Here is a 22958-nt window from a genome sequence, read left to right as displayed (position 1 = left end):
AAGTTATGACCATGTACGTGCTTGGGAAATGGAGTTTTTAAGCTTCCTTATCTATTTTCCTTAACGCTAAGTCTAAAGATAAATAGGAGACCAGATGAACCTCAGGTGGCCGTGAGGTGAGATTGTACCCATTCGTAATGTAACTGTCTATTTTGGGACGAGTATGAAGAGTGAGATTTTATGTTCCTTTTGGGAAATCCAAGCCAGTTTTTAGGGCCCTAATCTGCTTCTTGAGAAGGAGGTACAGTGCATCCAGGTGTGAGGAAACGTGCACCTAGAATGACTGGGGTGGAAATTGAACAGGCCACCTGTGTGGCCAAAGTCCCTGGTGTACCATGGCTTAGTCTCACTTCTTTCAGGGTCTTCAAAGGTATGTACCCTTTGAGGTAGCCAAGGGATGCCTTTGGTACACATGCTCATGCGAAGATCATCAGCTCGGATGACAGCCCCTGTGCGTCTGTCTGCACATGAATATCTCTTCTTTTCTTTCTGAGAGGCAACAGTGAGATTTATACAACAGAGGTTGTGGGTTCTAATTCTCCTGCCTTCAAACTCTAGTTACTGAGAGAAGTGGGGCAAGCCACTTATAACCTTTTTTTTTTTTTGCTATCCTAGTTGTGAAATAATAACAGTATTTCTTCATTTTATACTCTTGTAAAAGAAAAAAAAAATGTGACACTTCATCTCCCAGAGCTGGAAATATAAAACACTATTCAAGTAATCAACAACAAGTTGCTGAATTTGCTGTTTTCAGAGAACAGGAAGTGCCTGACTACTCATCGTGTGTTCTTTTGTGCTTATTTTCTGTTCCCCAAAGCGAGCGACCTTGAAAGTGTGATGCTCAGTAGATGTGAGCAGTTGACGCACTAGTGCAGTAGGAGCTGAAGGAACCCAAGTTGTAGTCACATTAGGAAATTGAAAATGAATTTAGAGGAGTGTCATCCATTTATTTATTAGAGGTAAAGTTATGGCATTTGTGAGACCCAGCTGTAAATTTGAAGTGGTTTTGGTTCTCATGAGGGGTTAGGTTCGTAAGTAAACATGTACAAGCAACGTTGCTTGAATTAAATAGATTCTTCCTTTAGAACTTTTGCTCATTGCTTGAATTAAATAGATTCTTCCTTTAGAACTTTTGCTCAGTGGCAAAGATGTCGAACACAGGGTGTGATTCCTCCAAAACAGCCAGAGACTTTTGACTTAGGTTAGAAGTTTGGAGGTACAGATCTACATATATAGATACACACAGACACATATGTGTGTGTGCGTGTGTATATATATAAAATATTTATACATATATGTGTATATATATTATTTTGTATATATAAAATATATATACATGCATATATATAATAATACCTGCTGTAGAGCAACTTTTACATGAACCACGTTGCATTCATGAGTCCCAAGTAGTTCACTGAAGTTCTGGGTGGTACTTTTGAAGCTGAAAGAGCTAATGCAGTATTTCATTGAATAACAGAGGTTTACGGAACCGATGCTACCTGCCAGTCACCGTGCTGGTGCCAGGAATCCACAGATGTAGATGACATGCCCCAGCCTGTGGTCTAGTGGGAGAAGGAGAGCATAGAAGTGACCCTTGGGTAGACCAGCAAATGCTTTATTAGAAATTACATTCATTCACCCATTAATGCATTCATTCCCTTCTTCATTTGTGCCCTGATAGCCTTCACAAGGGCACTCACTCAGTATTCCCTTTTAGCCAGAAAGGAATTGCTGATGGTCGCCTGGAATAAGGTATAGGAGAAGGCTACTGCATGAAATTGAAACACAGCAATTGAGTGCATTTCTCAGAGGTCCACTAGATGTCAATAGGAAGTGATGTGACTTATTGATCCCTTTGAGCAGACTCGGGTGTGAACCCCCAGACCTCCCTACAGTAACCATGCTGCCTGGCAGTTGTCCCAAGGACCACATGTGCACAGTGACTTTTAATGCTCCAGGGACTTACAATGCTCCAGCATCTGTGCTTTCTCAACAGTTCCACCAGAGTAGGTTTAGGTGTACTCTGAACTACGAAAAGCTTTTGCAATACCATCCATCTCTCTCGGCTAAAGTACAGATTGAGGCCAGTTCAGAGGATGTTCCATTTAACTTCCAAAATTCAGTATTGGCAGTGGAGTGTTCCTGCCAGGAGACTTGTTCTGTAGTAGAAGGTGGGCAACATGGCGGCACACAGGGTTGAACTGGCTTTCAACTGTAGATCTAAGTAGTTGACAACTCAAGATACTGTCTTTACTAGATAGGAGTGTGCTCATGCTTGTGCGTGTGTGTGTCTGTGTGTGTGTGTTTTCCAGAAAGGATACAGTTTTGTAGGTGCTTCAATTCATATAAATTTCAGAGAGAGAGGGAAGAATAGAATTCAAGAAAAAAGTAGGTCGTTCTCCCATACATTTTTTTTTCTGAGTTGTCTCTTTGGAGAATATCTCAAGGACATAGCACATCAGTCTGCTGATCTGTAGAGGGTACAATGAGCTACCTATGGAGAGAGACTTGCCATCCCCCAAATAAGAGATTCAGTATTCGGCATCATTCAGTGGTGTTTTCTGAATTTTCAAACTGCATCGTGTCATCATAGGTTGATCCTAATCAGAATGGTGGCCATATCTTCTTTATCCTTTCATTCGTTGATGGACACTTAGGTTGCTTCCATGTCTTGGCTATTGTGACTAGTGCCGCTATGAACATACGGGAATGCATGAGGAAGGTGTGGTACATATGTACAATGGAATATTACTCAGCCAGTAAAAAAGAATGAAATAATGCCAGTTGCAGCAACATGGATGGACCTGGAGATTATCATACTAAGTGAAGTAAGTCAGAAAAAGACAAATATTATATGATACTGCTTATACATGAAATCTTAAAAAACTGATACAAATGAACTTATTTACAAAACAGAAGCAGACTCACAGACTTAGAGAACAAACTTATGGTTACCAGTGGGTAAGGGTAGCAGGGAGAGATAGATTGGGAGTTTGGGATCGACACGTACATGCTGCCATATTTAAAATAGATCACCAACAGGGACCTTCTGTATAGCACAGAGAACTCTGCTCAATATCCTGTAATAACCTAAATGGGAAAAGAACTTGAAAAACAACAGATACAGGTATATGGATAACTGAATCCCTTTGCTGTATGCCCGAAACCAACACAACATTGTTAATCAACTACATTCCGATACAAAATAAAAAAATTTTTTTAAAGTTCACTGCCATTAAGTCGGAGCTGATTTAATTTTCCTTAGTTAGTATGCTGAATCTGATATTATCGTTTGAGACTGAAATTATAAGTGCCATCTTTTTTTACCAAGGGAATATACATTTTCACTTTCAGAATAAAAACAGACAACAACGGTGGCCAACATATTTATTTTGCTCTTAGATTTTGTTTTTTTTTTTTTTTTTCAGGAATGCTAAGACCCCTTTCTTGCTTGTCCTGGCTTTCCTACACATGCACACGGCTCTCTTCTCTTCGAAGGACTTTGCCGGCAAAAGTAAACACGGCGCTTATGGAGATGCTGCCGAGGAAATGGATTGGAGTGTTGGTATGTGTACCTTTATCTTCAGTCTGTCCTTCAAATGTGACTGAGGCTTTTCCTGCTTCTATCTCATGTCCTCTGAGTTTCCACCTATGTCCCCGATGCCTTTAGAGACAGCACGTGCTTTTTGTTTTTGTGTTTCAAAAAAAGGAAGCCAAACAAACACTAACTGTGAAAGGTAAGCAGAGTATAAAAAGCACCTCAGCCCCGAGTCCATGCTTGCGGTTACCGGTGGATACAGCAGCAAGAGGAGTCTGGGTCTGTGGGCTGGTGATCAAAGAGATGAACGAAGAAAAGGAATCACAGCATTAATCCTTATCACCACTTATTATTTTAGCAATTCAATGTGAACAACCCCTTGTCTGTAGCAAAGTTAGGCACAGGGTAGATTCGGGAGGCAGAGGACCCTCCATGGGCTACGGCCTTGGTGAGTCTCGATGCAGTAGCCCTGGGGTCTTCCATGGATGCTGTGAGCCCCACTGTGTTTCCTTCTTCTCCAGCTTGTGTTCTTCTTGCTGCGTCTGTGAGGACGGCAGGGATTGCCTTGCTCTCTGTGTCCCTTCTCCCTAAGCAGATTACCCTATTTCTGAGAAACGTAGCATGTTTTTCAGAGGTACTGGGAAGACTTCCTTCTGAGGTTTCCTTTTTATTTTTTATTTATTTATTTATTTTTTTTGCGGTACGCGGGCCTCTCACTGTTGTGGCCTCTCCCGTTGCGGGGCACAGGATCCGGACGCGCAGGCTCAGCGGCCATGGCTCACGGGCCCAGCCGCTCCGCGGCATGTGGGATCTTCCCGGACCAGGGCACGAACCCGTGTCCCCTGCATCGGCAGGCAGACTCTCAACCCCTGCGCCACCAGGGAAGCCCTGAGGTTTCCTTTTTAAACGGTGTCTTGCACATCGATGCGAGATCATGGTGACCGTGCTCTCTTCTGCACAGCTAAGCAGTCTTGGGTCTATTCCACAGAGTGTAGAGGAAGCCAGAGTATGTGGGTTAAGCAAAGGGATGGAAAATCAGTGGGTTCTGAACTTCGCATTCAATTCCTGTCTATCCCAGAGATGTCTCTTTTGGTGACGTTTTTGTCTCCATCTGGACAAAATTGGACAAAATTGGACAAAATTGAGCAAATGGCACCCGTAAACAGGTTGCTTAAGATTTTTGCATATTTCCTTTCTTTTCCTTCCCCTCCTCCTCTCGTTCTTCCTTCCTTTTCTTTTTATGCCCTGGATTGATCGTTTTTTCATCGAGGTGTTTTGGAGATGTTTGAACATGGCCACAGAGTTTCTTGGTTGGTTTGTATTAAAAGCAAACTGAGCGTGATTTGGTCACCAACGTTGGGAATGACAAGAACAAGGTTTGTTTCCTTTAAATCTTCTAAGGAGCACCGTCTTTTGGACAAGATGACTGTACCCTTATTCTAGCTTCCAGCTCCTTCGGTTACTATCTCCGTGAACTTGAGAGATGTCTTAAACCTGTGGGCCTGATGAATTCAGACGAGGTAACTTCCAAGTTTCTTTCTTTTCTAACCTTCTCTGTCATGCTGTCAGACAATAGAAGTGAGCACAGATGCTGAATACGTACTAGGAAAAACAAAACCAGAACAACCTGCCTAATGAGATTCGTAAGAAGAATTCATTATACTTAGGGCTTTGACAGACACCCATACAAGCCTGCCTTCTTTCACTTTTCATTCTTAAAATGTTGCATGTAAATTAGTTTACATTTAACACACCGTCGTAGTGTAAATCAGTAGAGTACTTCGTAGTGTGAGTCAGTAGAATATTTTATCTCTTTAATGAGCGTTATATGTTAGTGTAACAGGTTTCGTGTACAGCTCTCTGACGTTTGTTGGCTAGCAAGCAAACTCATGCTGGTGTCATCACACTTACTGATTAATTTTTATTTAATTAGAGCAGTGCATATGCCTACCCTGACTCATCAAAAAAGTCTAACTTCCAATGCTTTCCTGCTACTGGTCCCTCTTGAATAAAACAGAGAATGTTTTTTAATCTTTGAGATCTGCATTAGACCCTGATATCATATTAATAGATGACTGCATTCTTTTTTTGCCAAAAAATAAAAATCCTTCCCTTAAGCCATTACATTCATTTCTCAGGATGTTTCTGTTGTTTTACAAATACCTCTGAGCATTTGGAGGAATATTTCTTCTTTCCAAAAAGAGCCTTTTATTGTCACACAGAAGGGGACTGTAGCACTCTGGATAATTATGTAATAAAATAACATGAGAGTATTGGCTCAAAAAGAAACGCTGCTAGTACCACGGGCAGCTGAGCTACAAGATGTTACCCAGAGAGGGTACATCTCTGTCCTTGAGAGCATTTTCTTTCTAAATGTTTGGAGGCAACATCGTTTCTCTGTACCTGTAAAGGCAAATTCATAAAAAGAACCTTTCTTATTTAATTGTCTGCCATGGCCAATCTCACCCCATATCATGGTGCTGGATGGCCTTATTGTTACCTGTGTGATGGCTGTAGCTTGTCTTGTTATCATGACGTGGGAAGGACTGACCGCACAGATGTGGTGTAAGGTCTATGCCATGGAGCTCGCGGTAAAAGCTGGCAGGGGGAGCTGAAATCCTGGAACTCGAATACTGCCATGCAGTTCGAGGGCTGGGCAATGTTCTAAGGCTCACAGCCACCGCCTACGAAGTGCGTGCCCTGCACCTGGCCCGGGGCTTCACAGGTGGCCCCTCCCTTCGTGCTGTCAGCAACCAGGGCAACCTTCCTGCTGTGTCAGAGTGTGGTATACAGTCGACAGTCACAGGGAAAGAGCTGGTTCCTTCATTCGTCACCTCTAGTAGATGCCTTTTGTGTGCCTACCTTTTTTTTTTTTCAGGGAGAATGCAATGATGATGAGACCTTGGCTTAAGAGAATTTAGGGGCTCCTAAGGGATTTAAGATTTTTCCAGTTGATCCTGTAATAACCCAGAGCAGAAAGGAATGAATGAATGTCCCGAGGGAGGTGCAGATAACGCTCGAGTGGTTTCGAAGGGGAAGGGTCTCCGTCTGTGACCAGTGGCCGGCCTCACCATTTCAGCAGGGCACACTTACGGGTGGAGCCTTTGGGCAGTCGTGGCTCTATTGTCGAGTCTGATTTTCAGCTTCTCAAGCAGCAGAGCTTTGGGGGAGGAACAAATGGGTAAAATCACAGTGTTTTCCAATGCACTCCAAGTATTTTTTCCTTGTGGCGGGGGGCGGGTGCGTGTCATTGTCTGTTGTGATGACATCTACCAGAGACCTGTGAATGGGTGGGGGGCAGGGGGAGCGGGTGGAGGGGTGGAAGTGGTTCCCGCCAGTGGTTTGTTATCTGTGACGTGTCCCCGTTCCAGTGCTCACAGCTGCAGGGGGTGGGGTGGAATTTGCCTGCAATGGGCTTTTATTTTGCTCAGGATGAGACTGGCAAATTCTGTAACCTACAAAGAGAATGCAAGTCGAGAACAATGAGGTGAACGTAAAAATAAATCTCTGACTTCAAATCAAACCTTTCAATTAACAAAAAAATCCCTGCCACTTCTAAGGGTTGGGACCCAGTGGCTTACGTGAGATTCTTTCTTTCAAACAAAAACACTAAGTCATTTTCTTACGTGGAAGAAACACCGACCTTCTTAGTGGGACCCTGGAAGTCTTCAGGAGTTTGGTTGTCAGTTGCTTGGGGTCTGTGATCTGGCACCCCTACGGGCCATGTCTGATAAGGCAACCTCAGTTTCTCCCGCTAGTGATTTTCCCATTGGGGCTCTGGGCAGCGCTACCGTCTGTGGGTACAGGAATGGAACAACGAACCCAGCGGAAGGAAAAATAATGGATGAATTCATGAAAGGCGAGCTGGGGGGATGGTACAGAATGAATCCTTTTCTGTACCTGCGGTGTAGTCAGCCATGTGCCACAGAGCTTTCTTGGCCACACGTCAAATCTGTCTTGACAAATGGAGAATACATTGGAAAAGCCTCATTTAGCAGGAGGTCAGGATGGTCCCAAGAACCTCGAGAAAACCAAAGAAACTCTGAAAATAAGAAGGCTTAGGGATTGGTCCAAGTCCCTCAAACATACAGCATAATTCTAACCAGGGTTTGGCTTATTGGACATAGGTCTAAGGAATGATCCATTTAAAAACGGACTGTTTCTAAAACTCTTGGATTAAAATAGTTGTTGGAGTCTGAAATGCAGTGTACAGTGAATAACCCCTCGGTGACAGGTGCATTTACTCAGGCAAAAGTGCTCTGGTTGAGTTTCTGTAGAAGACATCTTCTTTAGAATGCTATAGACCAGGCCCATAGTACATACCCAGTAAGTAATTTTTCAAGGTCAGGTCACGGGAAGCAGGTGCCTCTTAGTTGTAAGGCCCTGACTGTGGTGCTGGTATTGCTAGGAAAGCATGGCTTTTTCTTACACATGTGGATACTGGTCCAAAACATGTGGGAGTGGATTTGATGGCTTTGCAAGAATATTAAAAGCAGTCAAGCACCTTGTGACTCAAGATGTATCTCCATCTTAATCCAGGATAAAAGTTTCAGAATCCACCTCCCTGTTTCTAGTTCTCGAGAACTAACACTGCAATGTCGATATTCTTTGTCCTTCTGCTGTTCCATAGAGAGTGTCACCTGAGCTGTAAGGTGGTGTGTTTTCCTTGGGATTCAATAGATCAGTTTTCCATCTCGAATTTTTAAAATGCTCTTATTCTTGATAAATGAGACCTTCTTTAAAACGTGAAAATCTGTACTCAGCCATAAAAGAAACAGAATTGGGTCATTTGTAGAGACGTGGATGGACCTAGAGACAGTCCTACAGAGTGAAGTAAGTCAGAAAGAGAAAAACAGATACCATATATTAATGCATATATGTGGAATCTAGAAAAATGGTACAGATGAACCTATTTGCAGGGCAAGAATAGAGACGCAGACATAGAGAACAAATGTACAGACGCCAAGGGGGGAAGGGTGGGGTGGGATGACTTGGGATATTGGGATTGACATATATACACTACTGTGTATAAAATAGAGAACTCATGAGAACCTACTGTAGAGCACAGGGAAGTCTACTCAGTGCTCTGAGGGGACCTAAATGGGAAGGAAATGCGAACAAGAGGCGACGTATGTAAACGTAGAGCTGATTCACTTTGCTGTACCGTAGAAACTAACACCACATTGTAAAACAACTATACTCCAATGTTAAAAGAAAAGTGAAAATCATGTGCTTGCTTCTGAGGCGTCCTGAAAATGGAAGGGCAGGTAGGCATTCAAAGGGAGGGCAAAACGGGAAGAATCCCCAAAAGAAAAATGAAAGAACAGCCAGAGGATGAGAATAAAGACTAGGAGAAGTAGGGTCATGGCACTCAGGGGTGAAGAGCATGTCAAGGAAGGAGGGTTAGCACCAACCAGGGCTTCTGAGACATCATGTAAGGAAGAGGTGAAAAGGCAGCAGTGCATGCAGCGACCGTGAACGTGAGGATTGCATCAGACTGCACAGCGAGGGACATTTCAGGAGCTGGCAGTCCATGCGGTTGGGTATTCCTTTTTTTTTTTGTTTAACTGAAGTATAGTTGAGTTACAATGTTGTGCTCGTTTCACGGATATTCCTTCTTAAGAAGCACAGAGGAACTCGAACACAGGGATGACTTATCCGACTGTGTCGAGCTCAGCTCTGTTTGGAGACTGTGATTGGAGTGTTGGCCTCCATGTGTGGGGACTGAGTGATTTTCCATCCAATGCAGGGGCAGAGAGAAGGGTCACGGAGTTGACGGATGATTGAGATTTTGCCGGGGCATACCACAAAACACGCCGGGCCGTGAGCGTTCGGTGGTCATCAGGAGAGCAACTGGGCTGGCCGAGGAGGGGAGGGGAAGGAAGAAGGAAGGGGACTGGTGGCTTGAGAGGTGACAGGTTGGAGGTCCAAGTCGGATGGTAGGAAAGGTGTTGGCAGGCTAGGACAAGGTGAAAGTGTTTACATTTCAGGAGTAGAACAATTCCACCTATTCCCAGATCCATGGCATGTATTTAGTTGTTTTTTTTTTTGCTTTTTGGCCACGCAGCATGGCATTGGGGATCTTAGTTCCCCGACCAGAGATGGAACCCATGCCCCCTGCAGTGGAAACGCGGAGTCTTGACCGCTGGTCCCCAAGGGAGGTCCCTGCAGCATGTATTTAGGATGATGAGTGAAAGACAAGGATGCACTTGTCTCACATCAAGAGATGAAGTAACTGGGAAGCCAGGGTGTTCAGCGGGCACCTTTGGGGTGACGGGGATGCACCAGAGATGGAGACCTTGACGGTTTACGGCTGGGCGGGGGGCTGGAGGGCTAACGGTGGACTTTGCAGAGAGAAATGCCGAGTCATTAGGGACCACGTGTTCAGGAGCTGAACTTCCAGTTTCATGAGTTAGACAGTCACAATCCAGGCTTGGAAATTATTGCAGGGGTGGGTCACCAGTGGAAGGTCCCAGTTTTTAAGAGGTTTCAGGGAGGAACAGGGATGGTCCATGCGCTCTGAAAGCTCCCAGCCCTGTGCAGCGAAGCCCCGTCTGTCAACTCAGGGATGTAGAGGCAGTACTAAGAGCTGGGTGCTCGTAACACGTGGATCGTTGTCACTTTGTAGCCATTGGGCCCGAGGTCGTGAGCAGTGCTGGGGGTGCACTTTGAGGTTGTAGGAGCCAGAACGTGAAGCGTTCCCTCATAAAACTCCTAAGCTTCTGAAGGAAAGCGCTTGTATTGCCCAGTCTTCTGCAGCGGAGGTTGGAGGTGGTGGGAATTCTTAAATGTGTTTTTTTTTAATTTGCATTTTTGTTTAAAAATATTCTCTGCATGAAGGGATGCTCAGTGTAGCTAATTATTAGAGAAATTCAAATAACCACGATGAGTCAGAATGGCCATCTGGCCATCGTCAAAAAGTCTATAAATGCTGGAGAGGGTGTGCAGAAAAGGGGATCCTCCTATTACTGTTGGTGGGAATGTAAATTAGTGCAGCCACTGTGGAGAACAGTATGGAGGCTCCTTAAAAAACTAAAAATAGTTGCCATATGATCCAGCAATCCCACTCCTGGTTATATATCCAGAGAAAATCATAATTCGAAAAGACACATGTACCCCTATGTTCATTGCAGCACTATTTACAATAGCCAGGATGTGGAAACAACCTAAGTGTCCATCTAAAGAGGAATGGATAAAGAAGATGTGGTACATATATACGTTGGGATTCTACTCAGCCATAAAAAAAGAATGAAATAATGCCATTTGCAGGAACATGGATGGACCTAGAGATTACCACACTAAGTGAAGTAAGTCATGCAGAGAAAGACGAGTATTATATGGTACCACTTATATATGGAATCTAAAAACTAAATGAATCTATGTACAAAAGAGAAACAGACACACAGATGTAGAAGACAAACTATGGTTATCAAAGGGGAAAGGGTTAGGGGAAGGATAAACTAGGAAAAACTTAAAGGAAAAGATTGCTAGATTTAATGACAGAATCTGTTATTTCCTGATGTCAAAAGAAGAAGCTAGCCAGACCAAAATCAGTTAAAAAGCCTTTGCGACATCTATGTAAAATGAAAAGAAAATCTATGTGATACAGAAAGAGCCCATACAAAGAAATTGATAAAAAGATAAGTATCAGAAAAAATGAATTGTATCCATTTGTAGTATCAGCTCACCACAAATTGCTAGCATTATGATTTCTAAAAAGAAAAAAAAAAACCAAAAAACTTTGTTAATGAGTGAAAGAGCGCATCTTATTATATTTTTTATTTTTTAAATTTTTTTATTGAAGTACAGTTGAAGTAAAAAATTATGTTACAGGTGTACAGTATAATGATTCACCATTTTAAATGTTATACTCCACTTATGGTTATTATAAAATATTGGCTATATTCCCTGTGTTGTACATTCTTGTAGCTTATTTTATACCTAATAGTTTGTACCAAAAGAGGGCAACTTTTTTGAAAGTTACATATGCCGTCCCATATTGATTCCTAAAGAGGTCAGTTTTCTTTCTTTTTTTAATTAAACAACAAAAATACTGTTGTCGTTTATCAAGTGGGGTCAGTACATTTTCAGAAGCCCCATCCTCCAAGGATATGGTAAGGAGCTCCAGCAGCTGAATTTTTCACGAAGTCGCCTCTGCTAACCATACTTCTGAGTTTAGCTTACAAAGTGTATTTTAAATATTCAGCCAACACTTCTTCTGAATCCCAAGCCATCAATGACACAGTTATTAAAACTCAACTCAAGCAACAAATTGGATCTTATTTTCTCACTGGTGCTTTCCTTCATTGAAAATTCCCTTTTGGAATTTTGAAAAAAATTTAAGTCGTCTGGGAGAGAGAGCGAGTGTATGTGTGTATGTGTGTGTTTACACTTGTCCTTTTGCATTTTCTCTTCAACTGCATCCTTAATCACACACCTTTAAAAATGCATGAGTTTGTAAAATTTGCTTAATTCAATAACTTCTGGGAGATGCTAATTCCCCAAAGTGGGAATTGAATTTTTTAAAAAGGAAATGCACCAGTTTATTTCAGACTATCAAATCTTAGCTATATGCTTGGGACGGCAGTTTAGCTCTGAATCAGATAAACTATGACCTCCAGTGCTATTACCGTAATCCCTGGTTACCGAGATAATCAGGAAACAGAGCCTGCAGACAGCATCCTCCCTGGGACCTTTGACAGGGCCTGGTATTACAAAAACCTCTGCCTAATGAACAGATTTTTCATTCAAGCAGGTCTAGACAGGAGAGAAATGAAATCCTTTCCATTACAGACCACTGTTCACCTGAATGCAAGATACATAATGAAGTTTTGAAACTTGAAGAAACATTGAACAGGAAATGATGACAGCCTGTACGTTGTAAAGGAGTGACTAATACAGACCCACCTACATATCATTGTCTTTCCACGATTGTCAAATCTATTTAATAAAAAGACAGGATAAAAAAAAACCTACTATGCTCAATTAACAAAGATAGACACTAAGTTTCAGGACATGTACCAAAAAATTAAGAAAATGTGCTGTTAGGCTGTTTGGGAGAGCTGACTGAACTTTCAAAATGCAGGGCTTCTGCAAATAGTATATGGGGTATTGTTACTGGAATATACGTTTATTTTTTTAATTTTATTGAAGTATAGTTGATTTACAATGCTGTGTTAATTTCTGCTGTACAGCAAAGTGACTCGGTTATGCATATATATATATCCTTTTTCATATTCTTTTCCATGATGGTTTATCATAGGACATTGAATATAGTTCCCTGTTCTGTGCTCTACAGTAGGACCTTGTTATCTATCCTATATATATATAATAGTTTGCACCTGCTAATACCAACCTCCCAAGCCATCCCTCCCCGACCCCACTCCCCCTTGGCAACCACAAGTCTGTATGTCTGTGAGTCTGTTTCTGTTTTGTAGATAAGTTCATTTGTGTCATATTTTAGATTCCACATATAAGTGATATCATATGGTATTTGTCTTTCTCTGTCTGACTTTTTTCACTTAGTATGATCATCTCTAGGTCTAGCCATGTTGCTGCAAATGGCATGATTTCATTCTTTTTGATGGCTGAGTAATATGGAATATATGTTTATGGAGGTTCATACTCCTTGCTGCCTTGAAGGAAGTGAATTTATGATACATGAAACTCAAATCACCTATGCCAAGATTTCCCATTGTTGACAATTTCTGAAGTGTACGTTTCAGGAGTTCTTTGTGAATGACAGGGCATGGGTTGGCGGACACAGTGGGTGTGAAAGATCGCTGACCAGCCCGGAATCATGCTTTCTTCTGTGCTGCTACTTTGGGGCAGTTTTCTATTCCTGCAGGGGCTGTCGTGTATCAGGACGAGGTCACCCTTTTGTTCTGGGCTCCACAGAGTTCAAGAGCAGAGTTCTGAGGGCGCTGTCTACCTGCATCTCATATACCCTTTTGTAAGAGAAAAAGAGTTTTTAAATTGTTGTCAGTGTCATCTGTATTTTTTTTAAGTTGACTGTTTTCCTCATTTATTAAGGTCACTGCCAGCAGATGCACCCATCGACTCTAATTTACAGAAAAATGTGCATGTTTATCAGTTACTTAACTTTTAAAACCAACACTCAGTGACATTCAGCTCCATGATCTCTTGGCACAATGTGACTTCGGCAACGCGTTCACGTTCCCAGTTCATAGAAAATCGTTAGAGAAGGAGTAGTGTTGTCACAGTATTTTTTCATTCTGAAGTAAGACAGTAGCCAGAAGAGAGCAAAAATGACAAGATTACAGCATTTTAGCTTTTAACTTTGACCATTTGAAGGTAGAATTGCCCGTCAGATAACTCTGTCAACACCCCCGTTGCCTGCCTGCCAGATTTCATCGGTAACGGCCATCTTATAAATGCATTTATGCATCTGATTCTTAGCAAGTAAACAAGCCGTGCATTAGGAAGACGGAAACCTACAAGAAATAAGCGTCTCTGACAATCTTGGGAGCTTTGAGCACTGACTTTGAGAAAAGTCATTTTGCGTTGTCTCTACAACTTGGCATTTGGGTTTTGCTTGGTGCTGCTTTGCAGTTAAGCCAAGGGGAAGAAGAGAAAGGAAAGGGCATTGCTGTTTATTTTGAAATAGAAGGAATGACCATAGATGCGAGTAGCATAGATGCTTCCGTTCTTTGACACCTCATCCCCATTCGGGGATGCTTCTGTACAAAACAGCTGTTCCACACAGGAGCGAAGCTGGCTCAGACATCATTGGCTGAGGAGGAAGCAGTCCGTTCAACTGGGGTGAAAGAAAGGGAACCTGTCCACTCTGAAAAACAGCGTGGTGTCTTTTTTTAAAAATTCTAAACATATATCAACCATTAACCCAGCAGTTGCACTCCTGAGCCATTATCCCAGAGAAATGAAAATATATCTTTAGACAAAAATCTTTACATAAATGCTAATAGCATTTTTGCCTATAACAGCCCTGAGCTGGAAACAACCTATAAACCAACAATGGTACATCCATACCAGCATGAGAAAAGGAATGAACTTGTGATACCCACAACCTGGATGAATCTCAAGGGGATTATGCTGAACGAGTAAAAAAAAAGTCTAAAAAGGTTATCTACTGCGTGATTACATTTATGTAACATTCTTGAAATGACAAAACTATAAAAATGGACAGGATGCCAAGGATTAAGGAAAGGGTAGGGGCCAAAGGGAAGTGAATGTAGCTATGAAAGTGCAACCATAGATCCTTAGGCTGATGGAAACATTGTCCACTGACATTGACTGTATCAATGTCAGTATCCTAATTGTGATATTCTACTCGAGTTTTGTAAGATGTTACCATTGGGGGAAACGAAATACTTTACCGTGGATCTCTTTGTATCATTTCTTACAATCGCCTGTGAATTTATAATTATCTCAAAAGAAAAAGTTCACTTAAAAATTAGATAAATTTTAAAAATTGTTTTAAAAAGAAAGGGAACCTGTGATCAGGGCAGTATAAACAGACTTAGGACAAGCACAAGTTTTGTGAGTGCTGACGGCACCCAGGGTAGAATACACACCCACCTGCATGTGTGTGCGCGTGAGCATGACGCACAGAACTAGATATCGTGTGCTCCACGTGTCCTTCCCCTCGTCACCCCACACAAGCCAGGAAGTCCCTTAGCTCATTGTGGCTACGCAGGGGGCCTCCACTTGCTGTCACCCCTAGCTCTGTTGCGCATGGCCTTGTTTTGCATGTCATGCCACGTGCTGGGATGCCCATCCTCAGAATGGCCATCTCCTGGGGTAGGGTCTTTATTCTCCCGGGTGAAAGGTTTTAATGCCTCTGTTCACAGTCTCCCTAGAGTCCCATGTGGAGCATTTCCTAATCCGAAGGGTGACTCTTCATTTGCTGCTTGGCAGGTCTACGTGGTGGTGGAGGTGAGGTCACTGGTCAGGGTCTGATCTTCCCGTGCACACTGTCTAAAGGGTCACCCATCTGCTGTTGGCATCAGTTTCTCATTCTGCTCTTTTTTTTTTTTTTTTTTTTGCGGTACGCGGGCCTCTCACTGTTGTGGCCTCTCCCGTTGTGGAGCACAGGCTCCGGACACGCAGGCTCAGCGGCCATGGCTCATGGGCCCAGCCACTCCGTGGCATGTGGGATCCTCCTGGACCGGGGCACGAACCCGTGTCCCCTGCATCAGCAGGCGGACTCTCAACCACTGCGCCACCAGGGAAGCCCCTCTCATTCTGCTCTTAAAGCAGCCTAGGGAGAGGCTGGAGGGCTTGCCCTTGTTTAAGGAGGGAGAAGAATGATCTCCAGGTCGACGGCTGCTTAACCACTGGAGATCAACTCTGCAAACCCTATTAAGTCTCCGATGCTGTCTACAGTGCAGAATCAGACATCTGCACACTTGGGCTGCCTCCTGAAGTCTGATACTTGAACCCCGTGCCCACTGACCATGAACCCCTCCAACATGTTTATTGGGCTTCTTTACGTGGATCTTTTTAAAGAGGCGAGAAATGGAATCCTAACCTAGAGGCAATGTAAGAAAGTGTGGTTAAGACAACGGCACATTATGGCCACAGGGGACATAGAAAGTAGAGCCATTGGACCAGCCCCCTTCACCGTGCTTGTACAGGTGGTGGCGTTGACGTTCTTTTCTGCTCTCTTCCTCCGTGACCCCTGCCCCATCCATTTGTCCACCAAGGTGACACCAGCCCTCACGTGCTGTAGTGAGTCCTGGGCTCTGCTCTCAACTGCATCCATTTTATGCATTATTTATTTATCTTTTATTCAAGTATAGTTGATTTACAATGTTGTGTTAATTTCTGCTGTACTGCAAAGTGATTTATATATATATATATATCTATATCTATATCTATATATATATATATATATATATATATATATCTTTTTCGTATTCTTTTCCATTATAGTTTATCACAGGATACTGAATAGAGTTCCCTGTGCTCTACAGTAGGACCTTGTTGTTTATCCATTCTATATATACTAGTTTGCATCTGCTAACCCCAAACTCCCAGTCCTTCCCTCCCCCACCCCCCACCCCCTTTGGCAACCACAAGTCTGTTCTCTATGTGAGTCTGTTTCTGTTTTGTGGATATGTTCATTGGTGTCATTTTTGTAGATTCCACATATAAGTGATGTACATTTGTCTTTCTCTTTCTGACTTACTTCACTTGGTATGACAATCTCTAGGTCCATGCATGTTGCTGTGAATGGCATCACTCATTCTTTTTTATGGCTAATATTCCATTGAATATATGTGCCACATCTCCTTTATCCATTCCTCTGTCAGTGGACACTTAGGTTGCTTCCATGTCTTGGCTATTGTAAATAGTGCTGCAATGAACACTGGGGTGCATGTATCTTTTTGAATTATAGTTTTGTCTGGATATATGCCCAGGAGTGGGATTTCAGGATCACATGGCAACTCTGTTTTTAAGGAACCTCCATACTGTTCTCCATAGTGGCTGGATCAGTTTACATTCCCGCCAACAGTGCAAGAGGGTTCCTTTCTCTCCGCACCCTCTCCAGCATTTGTTATTTGTAGACTTTTTGATGATGGCCATCCTGGCCAGTGTGAGGTGATACCTCATTGTAGTTTTGATTGCATTTCTCTAGTAATTAGCAATGTTGAGCATCTCTTCATCTGCCTGTTCACCGTCTGTATCAACTACATTAATTTTCAATGCTTTGCTCTTACAGATGAATCTTTATCTTCCAAAGTGCAATTTTTTTCTCCATTATTATTCTTGATTTTATATGTGTGCATCAGGTACACATATCTGGAGAGCTTAACGTAAATCAGGGTATCAGAAAATCCAATGATAGGGCAGCAAGAATAAAGGAGATATATATAATATATGTTTTCTATATATGGAAAGGGAAGTTTCTATATAAGGGAAGTTCTCTTCCCTTCCTGTGTGAGTTTCCAGTAAATCTGTATTCGTGACAAAATAGTAAATGTTCTGCAGGAAGAAGTTTTTGCAGTCTCAGCTTAGAGATGCAAGCATGAAGAGGAGGGCAGTTAGGATGGGGAGAGGGCGCTGGAACAGGACCAATGCAGGTCTGGTGATCCAGGCTTTTGGCTGTAAGATGTAGTTGGAACTTCATTGTGTAGAATATTGATTTTCATTCTCCAAATTAATTTATCTTATAAATCACTAACCTCTGGGTTTCATAAACTCTATAACCACGTTACCATTTTTGCAGACCCCGAAGCTTAATTTCATGTTCTCGGGCCTGGGATGTATATTATTTTACCTTGAATTTACCTCTCAACTTAAAGCGAGTAGTTTTTAACCCTCTTTCATAAATCATTTCCCTAAAGAAGATAGTACCCTAAATTATTGAGGAATGAAGTTGCGCAATCCATTCAAACAGGATTAATAAAATTTCTGGTTACAAAACAACAACAACAGTAAACATTTATTGACTCACAATAGCTAAACTCTAAAAGCCTTTGGTATATCCTAGTCACTTATTTAACATCTGCCACGGGTTGTTTAGTTGACTCCCCACAGCTGTGCTATGCGAGATTTTCGTCACCGTTGCAGGTGAGAAAGCGAGGTCTGAGAAAGGTAAGTGACTTGTGTAAGATTTGCGCAGCCACCACTAGGCTACACTGCTTCTCAGGAGCCTGGAAGGATTTCTGGTTTGTTGGATTAATTGAGACAATAGATTTGTCTCTTCTCCAGCTGCAGCTCAATATCAAAAAACAAACGACCCCACTAAAAAATGGGCGGAAGACCTATATAGACATTTCACCAAAGAAGACATACAGATGGCCAAGAGGCACATGAAAAATGCTCAACATCACCAATCATTAGAGAAATGCAAATCAAAACTACAATGAGGTATCACCTCACACCAGTCCGAATAGCCATCATGAAAAAAATCTACAGGGACTTCCCTGGTGGCGCAGTGGTTAAGAATCCGCCTGCCAATGCAGGGGACACGGGTTTGAGCCCTGGTCCGGGAAGATCCCACATGCCACGGAGCAACGAAGCCCGTGTGCCACAACTACTGAGCCTGCGCTCTAGAGCCCGCGAGCCACAACTACTGAAGACTGCGTGCCACAACTACTGAAGCCCACGTGCCCAGAACCCGTGCTCCACAAGTAGAGAAGCCACCACAATGAGAAGCCTGCACACGGCAACGAAGAGTAGCCCCCGCTCACCGCCACTAGAGAAAGCCCACGCGCAGCAACAAAGTCCCAACGCACCCCAAAATAAATAAGTAAATAAATAATAATTTAAAAAAAAAAGAAAAAAAAGACAAGCCTGTTTGGACCAATGGCCTCCAATGGTTTTCATGCAGCTTCTGTATCCTAGGAGTCCCTCCGTTCCTGTGTTCTTGAGTTTGCCTTGTACACTCTAGACATGTCTGCCTTCGAAATTAAACAGCAGGTGCAGGGAACAGGAGGATGTAGGTGTGGGTATCACAGGGGTGTTTTGAATAATACTTCCTCCACCTTCAACCTCTTGCAATTAGCACATTTAATTTGTTGGTTAGATATTTCTAGGCAGAGCAAGAAAAGGTAAATTAGGATTGGGGAGATGTGGTTAAAGCAACGTTCAAATAATAGTCCACTGAGGACCCGTATATATATATATATTTGAAAGGTGAGGTCAAAATGTGGGGTCAGAAGTAGTTTGAATACCTGTTGCTTTTGAGTCATGACCCAGGGAGGGCTCGTCAGAATGTCAAATGCAACAATCCCCCTGCATAGATGGATTTAGTTGAATTAACCAATCAGATGAAATGACGTCATGTATTTACAGTAGTCAGCATGGTGTCTGGCATGCAAGAAGTGCTCAATAAATGGTAGCTGCTATTCTTATTATTACTGTTCCTGTTACTCTCACTCTCCCTTCCACAGATGGTTAAAGCGTCTTTGCTTAAGATGTGTGTATGAGGCCCTTACACTGAATAGAAAAATCATAGATGAGAAAAAAGTCTACGATGGAGAAGGACACATCTATTTGGACCATCTTGTGGGTTTTTAGATCATTAGTAGTATTTCACCTTCTATTTGAAATGTTCCCTTTGGACTTCACACTTCCGAAGGAGCCCTCTGTCCGTAGCTCTGGTATTTAGGATCTTGCAGGCAGGCCTAAGCTGCTTCTAAGAGCTTGAGCTCTCCCCATAAAGTCAACGCATCACCCCAGAGCTAGACGGACGTTTCAGGGGAGCTGCAGACTGGCGGACTGGAGGTCCCTTGGATTCGGAACCAAACCTAAGAGAGGAGCTTGGTAGGGCGTTAGTCGGTGTGTCGAGTTTGAATCTGTGATTAATGCACAAGGTTTCTGCCGAGGAAAGCATAATTTTCCATTTTGTATCTTCAGCTTTATAGATGATCAAATCCAATGCAAAAAAAAAAAAAAAAAATCTAGTCCTAAAACTGCAAATGGGTGTGGATGGTGTAGGAGAGCGTCATAAAATAAGGGCACTCTGAAGGGCTTGGCTTCCCGGATCATTCACCGTCCGTCACCTCTGGACATTCTGTGCTCACAGCCCAGCTCAGGTGGGAAGTGTGAGGTGATCCCTCTCATTGCTGGAGAAGTTCTGGCTGATCTCTTTTTTTTTTTTTTTCTAAGTCCCTAATTGTTTATATAGTTTTTTTTTTTTTTACATCTTTATTGGAGTATAATTGCTTTACAATGGTGTGTTAGTTTCTGCTGTACAACAAGTGAATCAGTTATACATATACATCTGTTCCCATATCCCCTCCCTCTTGCGTCTCCCTCCCTCCCACCCTCCCTATCCCACCCCTCTAGGTGGACACAAAGCACCGAGCTGATCTCCCTGTGCTATGCGGCTGCTTCCCACTAGCTATCATGTTTGGTAGTGTATATATGAGGCATGGACATATATACACTACCAAATGTAAGGTAGATAGCTAGTGGCCGATCTCTTTCTAGAGCTTTTCGCTGGCTTCCATCACAGAAATGGCCCCATGGGCATGCAGGCAGCGTCGTTCTCCATCACAAAGCCCGGATAACCTCCCACGGCAAGTTCAACCGGTGGCCATTCCAGAGAGCAAACAAGCTGCAAGCTTTCTTTTCTGCAAGACAGTGAAGTCCAGCAAATAGAGTGGCACAGCTGCATCAAGAGTGGGGAGACCTGTGTTCACTCCTAGCACTGTCCTGTCACACGATTTCCTGCTGGTCTGATTCTCTGCTGCCCAGGTCAGCCAGCCTGTTGTGATGCTTATGACCCCGGGGAAGCACTGACCACGGCGCCTTCCTCTGACTCACAGGCACACCGACTTTGTTTTTCCCCCAGACGCATGTGTGCAATGCCACTGCACGGACACGGTGACACTTGTGTATGTGCAGGAAACCACTGGTGTGCTTGGTGAGAATGAGGGCTAGTTAGAGTTATTCAAATTCTCTCCAGCAAATGCAACACCCTGGAAAAAAAACACATACAACTTAGTGTTAATTGGAGAAGATAAGCTGAGCAGAGCCATGAAAGCATCCCAGATGGTTGAGAGCAGGTGCCAGAGCAGGAGGATCCATCACACATTACAGCTATGATGCAATGAGGTCAAAGATGGGCTTTATGCAGGAAATCACATTATCGTAACAACCAGGTACAACACCAAATAAGCATGTGTTTCCTGGAAACAGTATGAACTCACACAGGGACTAACCCAAGAAGGAAGTGAAGCCAAATCAAGAAAGGGTCATCCATACATAGGCAACATTTCCATCTTACAGTTTCCTGTTTCTTAGTTACCCTAATAATCCTAATTCTCTATTTACTGTGTTTAGTTACCATGTATAAAAGTTATGTGTTCAGTGGTCTGCAACTCAAATCTCATTCCTGGGGTAATTCTTGAAATCTGTAAAAGGCCAACCATCTCCTTTTATTATATGTCAGCAGGTATTAAACATGCCGTCACAGGGAAACTCTCTTCTAAAAGTATGCGCCTCAGGTAGGCATCATTTAGGAGCTTTTAAGAAACTCAGGTTCTCAGACCTCACCCCAAATTTACTGAATCAGAATCTTCATTTTAGGTGGGGCAGGGGAGATAAATCAGGAGTTTGGGATTAACATATACATACTACTATATATAAAATAGATAAACAAGGATCTACTGTAGAGACAAGGGAACTCTACTCAATATCTTGTAATAACCTAGAATGGAAAATAATCTTAAAATATATATATATATATATATATATAAAACTCAGTCACTTGCTGTACACTTGAAACTAACACAATGTTGTAAATTAAGTATACCTTAAAAAAATAAAGCACTAAACAAATGTTGATCAAATCATTAAAAAAAAAAAAGAATCTTTATTTTAGCATGGTTCCCAAGGTGACAAATAAGCTTGTCAAAATTTGAAGGACGCTGATATATAATAAGAACATGCTACGGAAACTGTATTCTACATACAAGGTCTTGATTATTATTTTGGTCACCCAGAAGTATGAAAAAATGCATAAAGTAGCCTAATAGGTTCCTTGCTATCACATTTGCTTACTTTTCTATCACTACTTGGAAAATGATTAAGGATAGCTTCTAAACGTGTTTCTAATGAAGTTCTTCTGTATGCACTTAGGAGCTGGGAAAGTGAGTGACATGGTAAGAGGATGATCCAAAATCAATGGACGTGGGTGAATCTGATTGAATAGGAAACACACAGGATGTGGCGATGAGTGTGTTGATGTCTATTTCACCGTGGCTGCCAGGGAAGGATTTAGCCTTTTATCGAGGGCCTTCGGACAGGAAGGTTTCAGGACTCCTGCATCACAGGCTTGTGGCAGGTGTGCCTGCGTGCAGCAGAAAGGGCTCCTGTCACGGTCGGAGCCTCTTCTCTCCTGCATGTTGTTTTTGTTTCTTTTTTAAAAATATTTATTTATTTATTTATTTATTTGGTTGTACTGTGTCTTAGTTGCAGCAGGCAGACTCCTTAGTTCTGCCTCGCCGACTCCTTAGTTGTGGCAGGTGGGTTCCTTAGTTGTGGTGTGCGGGCTCTAGTTATGGCATGTGAACTCTTGCAGCATGCATGTTGCAGCATGCATGTAGGATCTAGTTCCCTGACCAGAGATTGCACCCGGGCCCCCTGCATTGGGAGCGCAGAGTCTTAACCACTGCGCCACCAGGGAAGTCCCTCTTGCTCGGTTTTTAGTGGAGGTGGAGGCCACCCTGGTCTCATCACTCAGGATGTGGAAATGCAGTGCGTGTAGCAGCCTCTTGCTCCCAATCCCTAGGTCCTAAAACCACCCTGCAAGAGTTTCATTTTCAATGCTTCCTCGGACCTCCTATCTGGGCGGCGTCTGAGTGAGTCTCAGACTATATTTTGTGCAACCTTTGCATTAGATCCAAGTATAGTAGGGCAAAACACCTCGTCTTCTGTTTACTTATTACAATATTTCACTTGCTACTGTCTGAAAATACCCTCG

The 22958-nt window shown here is 42.7% G+C and overlaps 1 protein-coding gene across 9 annotated transcripts in view; it reads left to right on the top strand.

Moving 5' to 3' along the window:
- The window catches only part of LOC308608560 (steryl-sulfatase-like), a 171738-nt gene that overhangs the window by 106948 nt on the left and 41832 nt on the right, over positions 1-22958 (top strand). For all 9 annotated transcript variants that reach the window (XM_081221781.1, XM_081221783.1, XM_081221789.1 and 6 more), the window contains one exon: positions 3429-3565. In XM_081221781.1, the coding sequence (XP_081077907.1) occupies positions 3429-3565 (137 nt within the window). The remainder of the gene's footprint in view (positions 1-3428; positions 3566-22958) is intronic.

This window comes from Mesoplodon bidens (genome assembly GCF_964165515.1).
Source record: "Mesoplodon bidens genome assembly, chromosome: X".
Classification (NCBI taxonomy): Eukaryota; Metazoa; Chordata; class Mammalia; order Artiodactyla; family Ziphiidae; genus Mesoplodon; species Mesoplodon bidens.
Note: the sequence above shows the minus strand (reverse complement) of the source record. Positions and strands in the feature narration are given on the sequence as shown.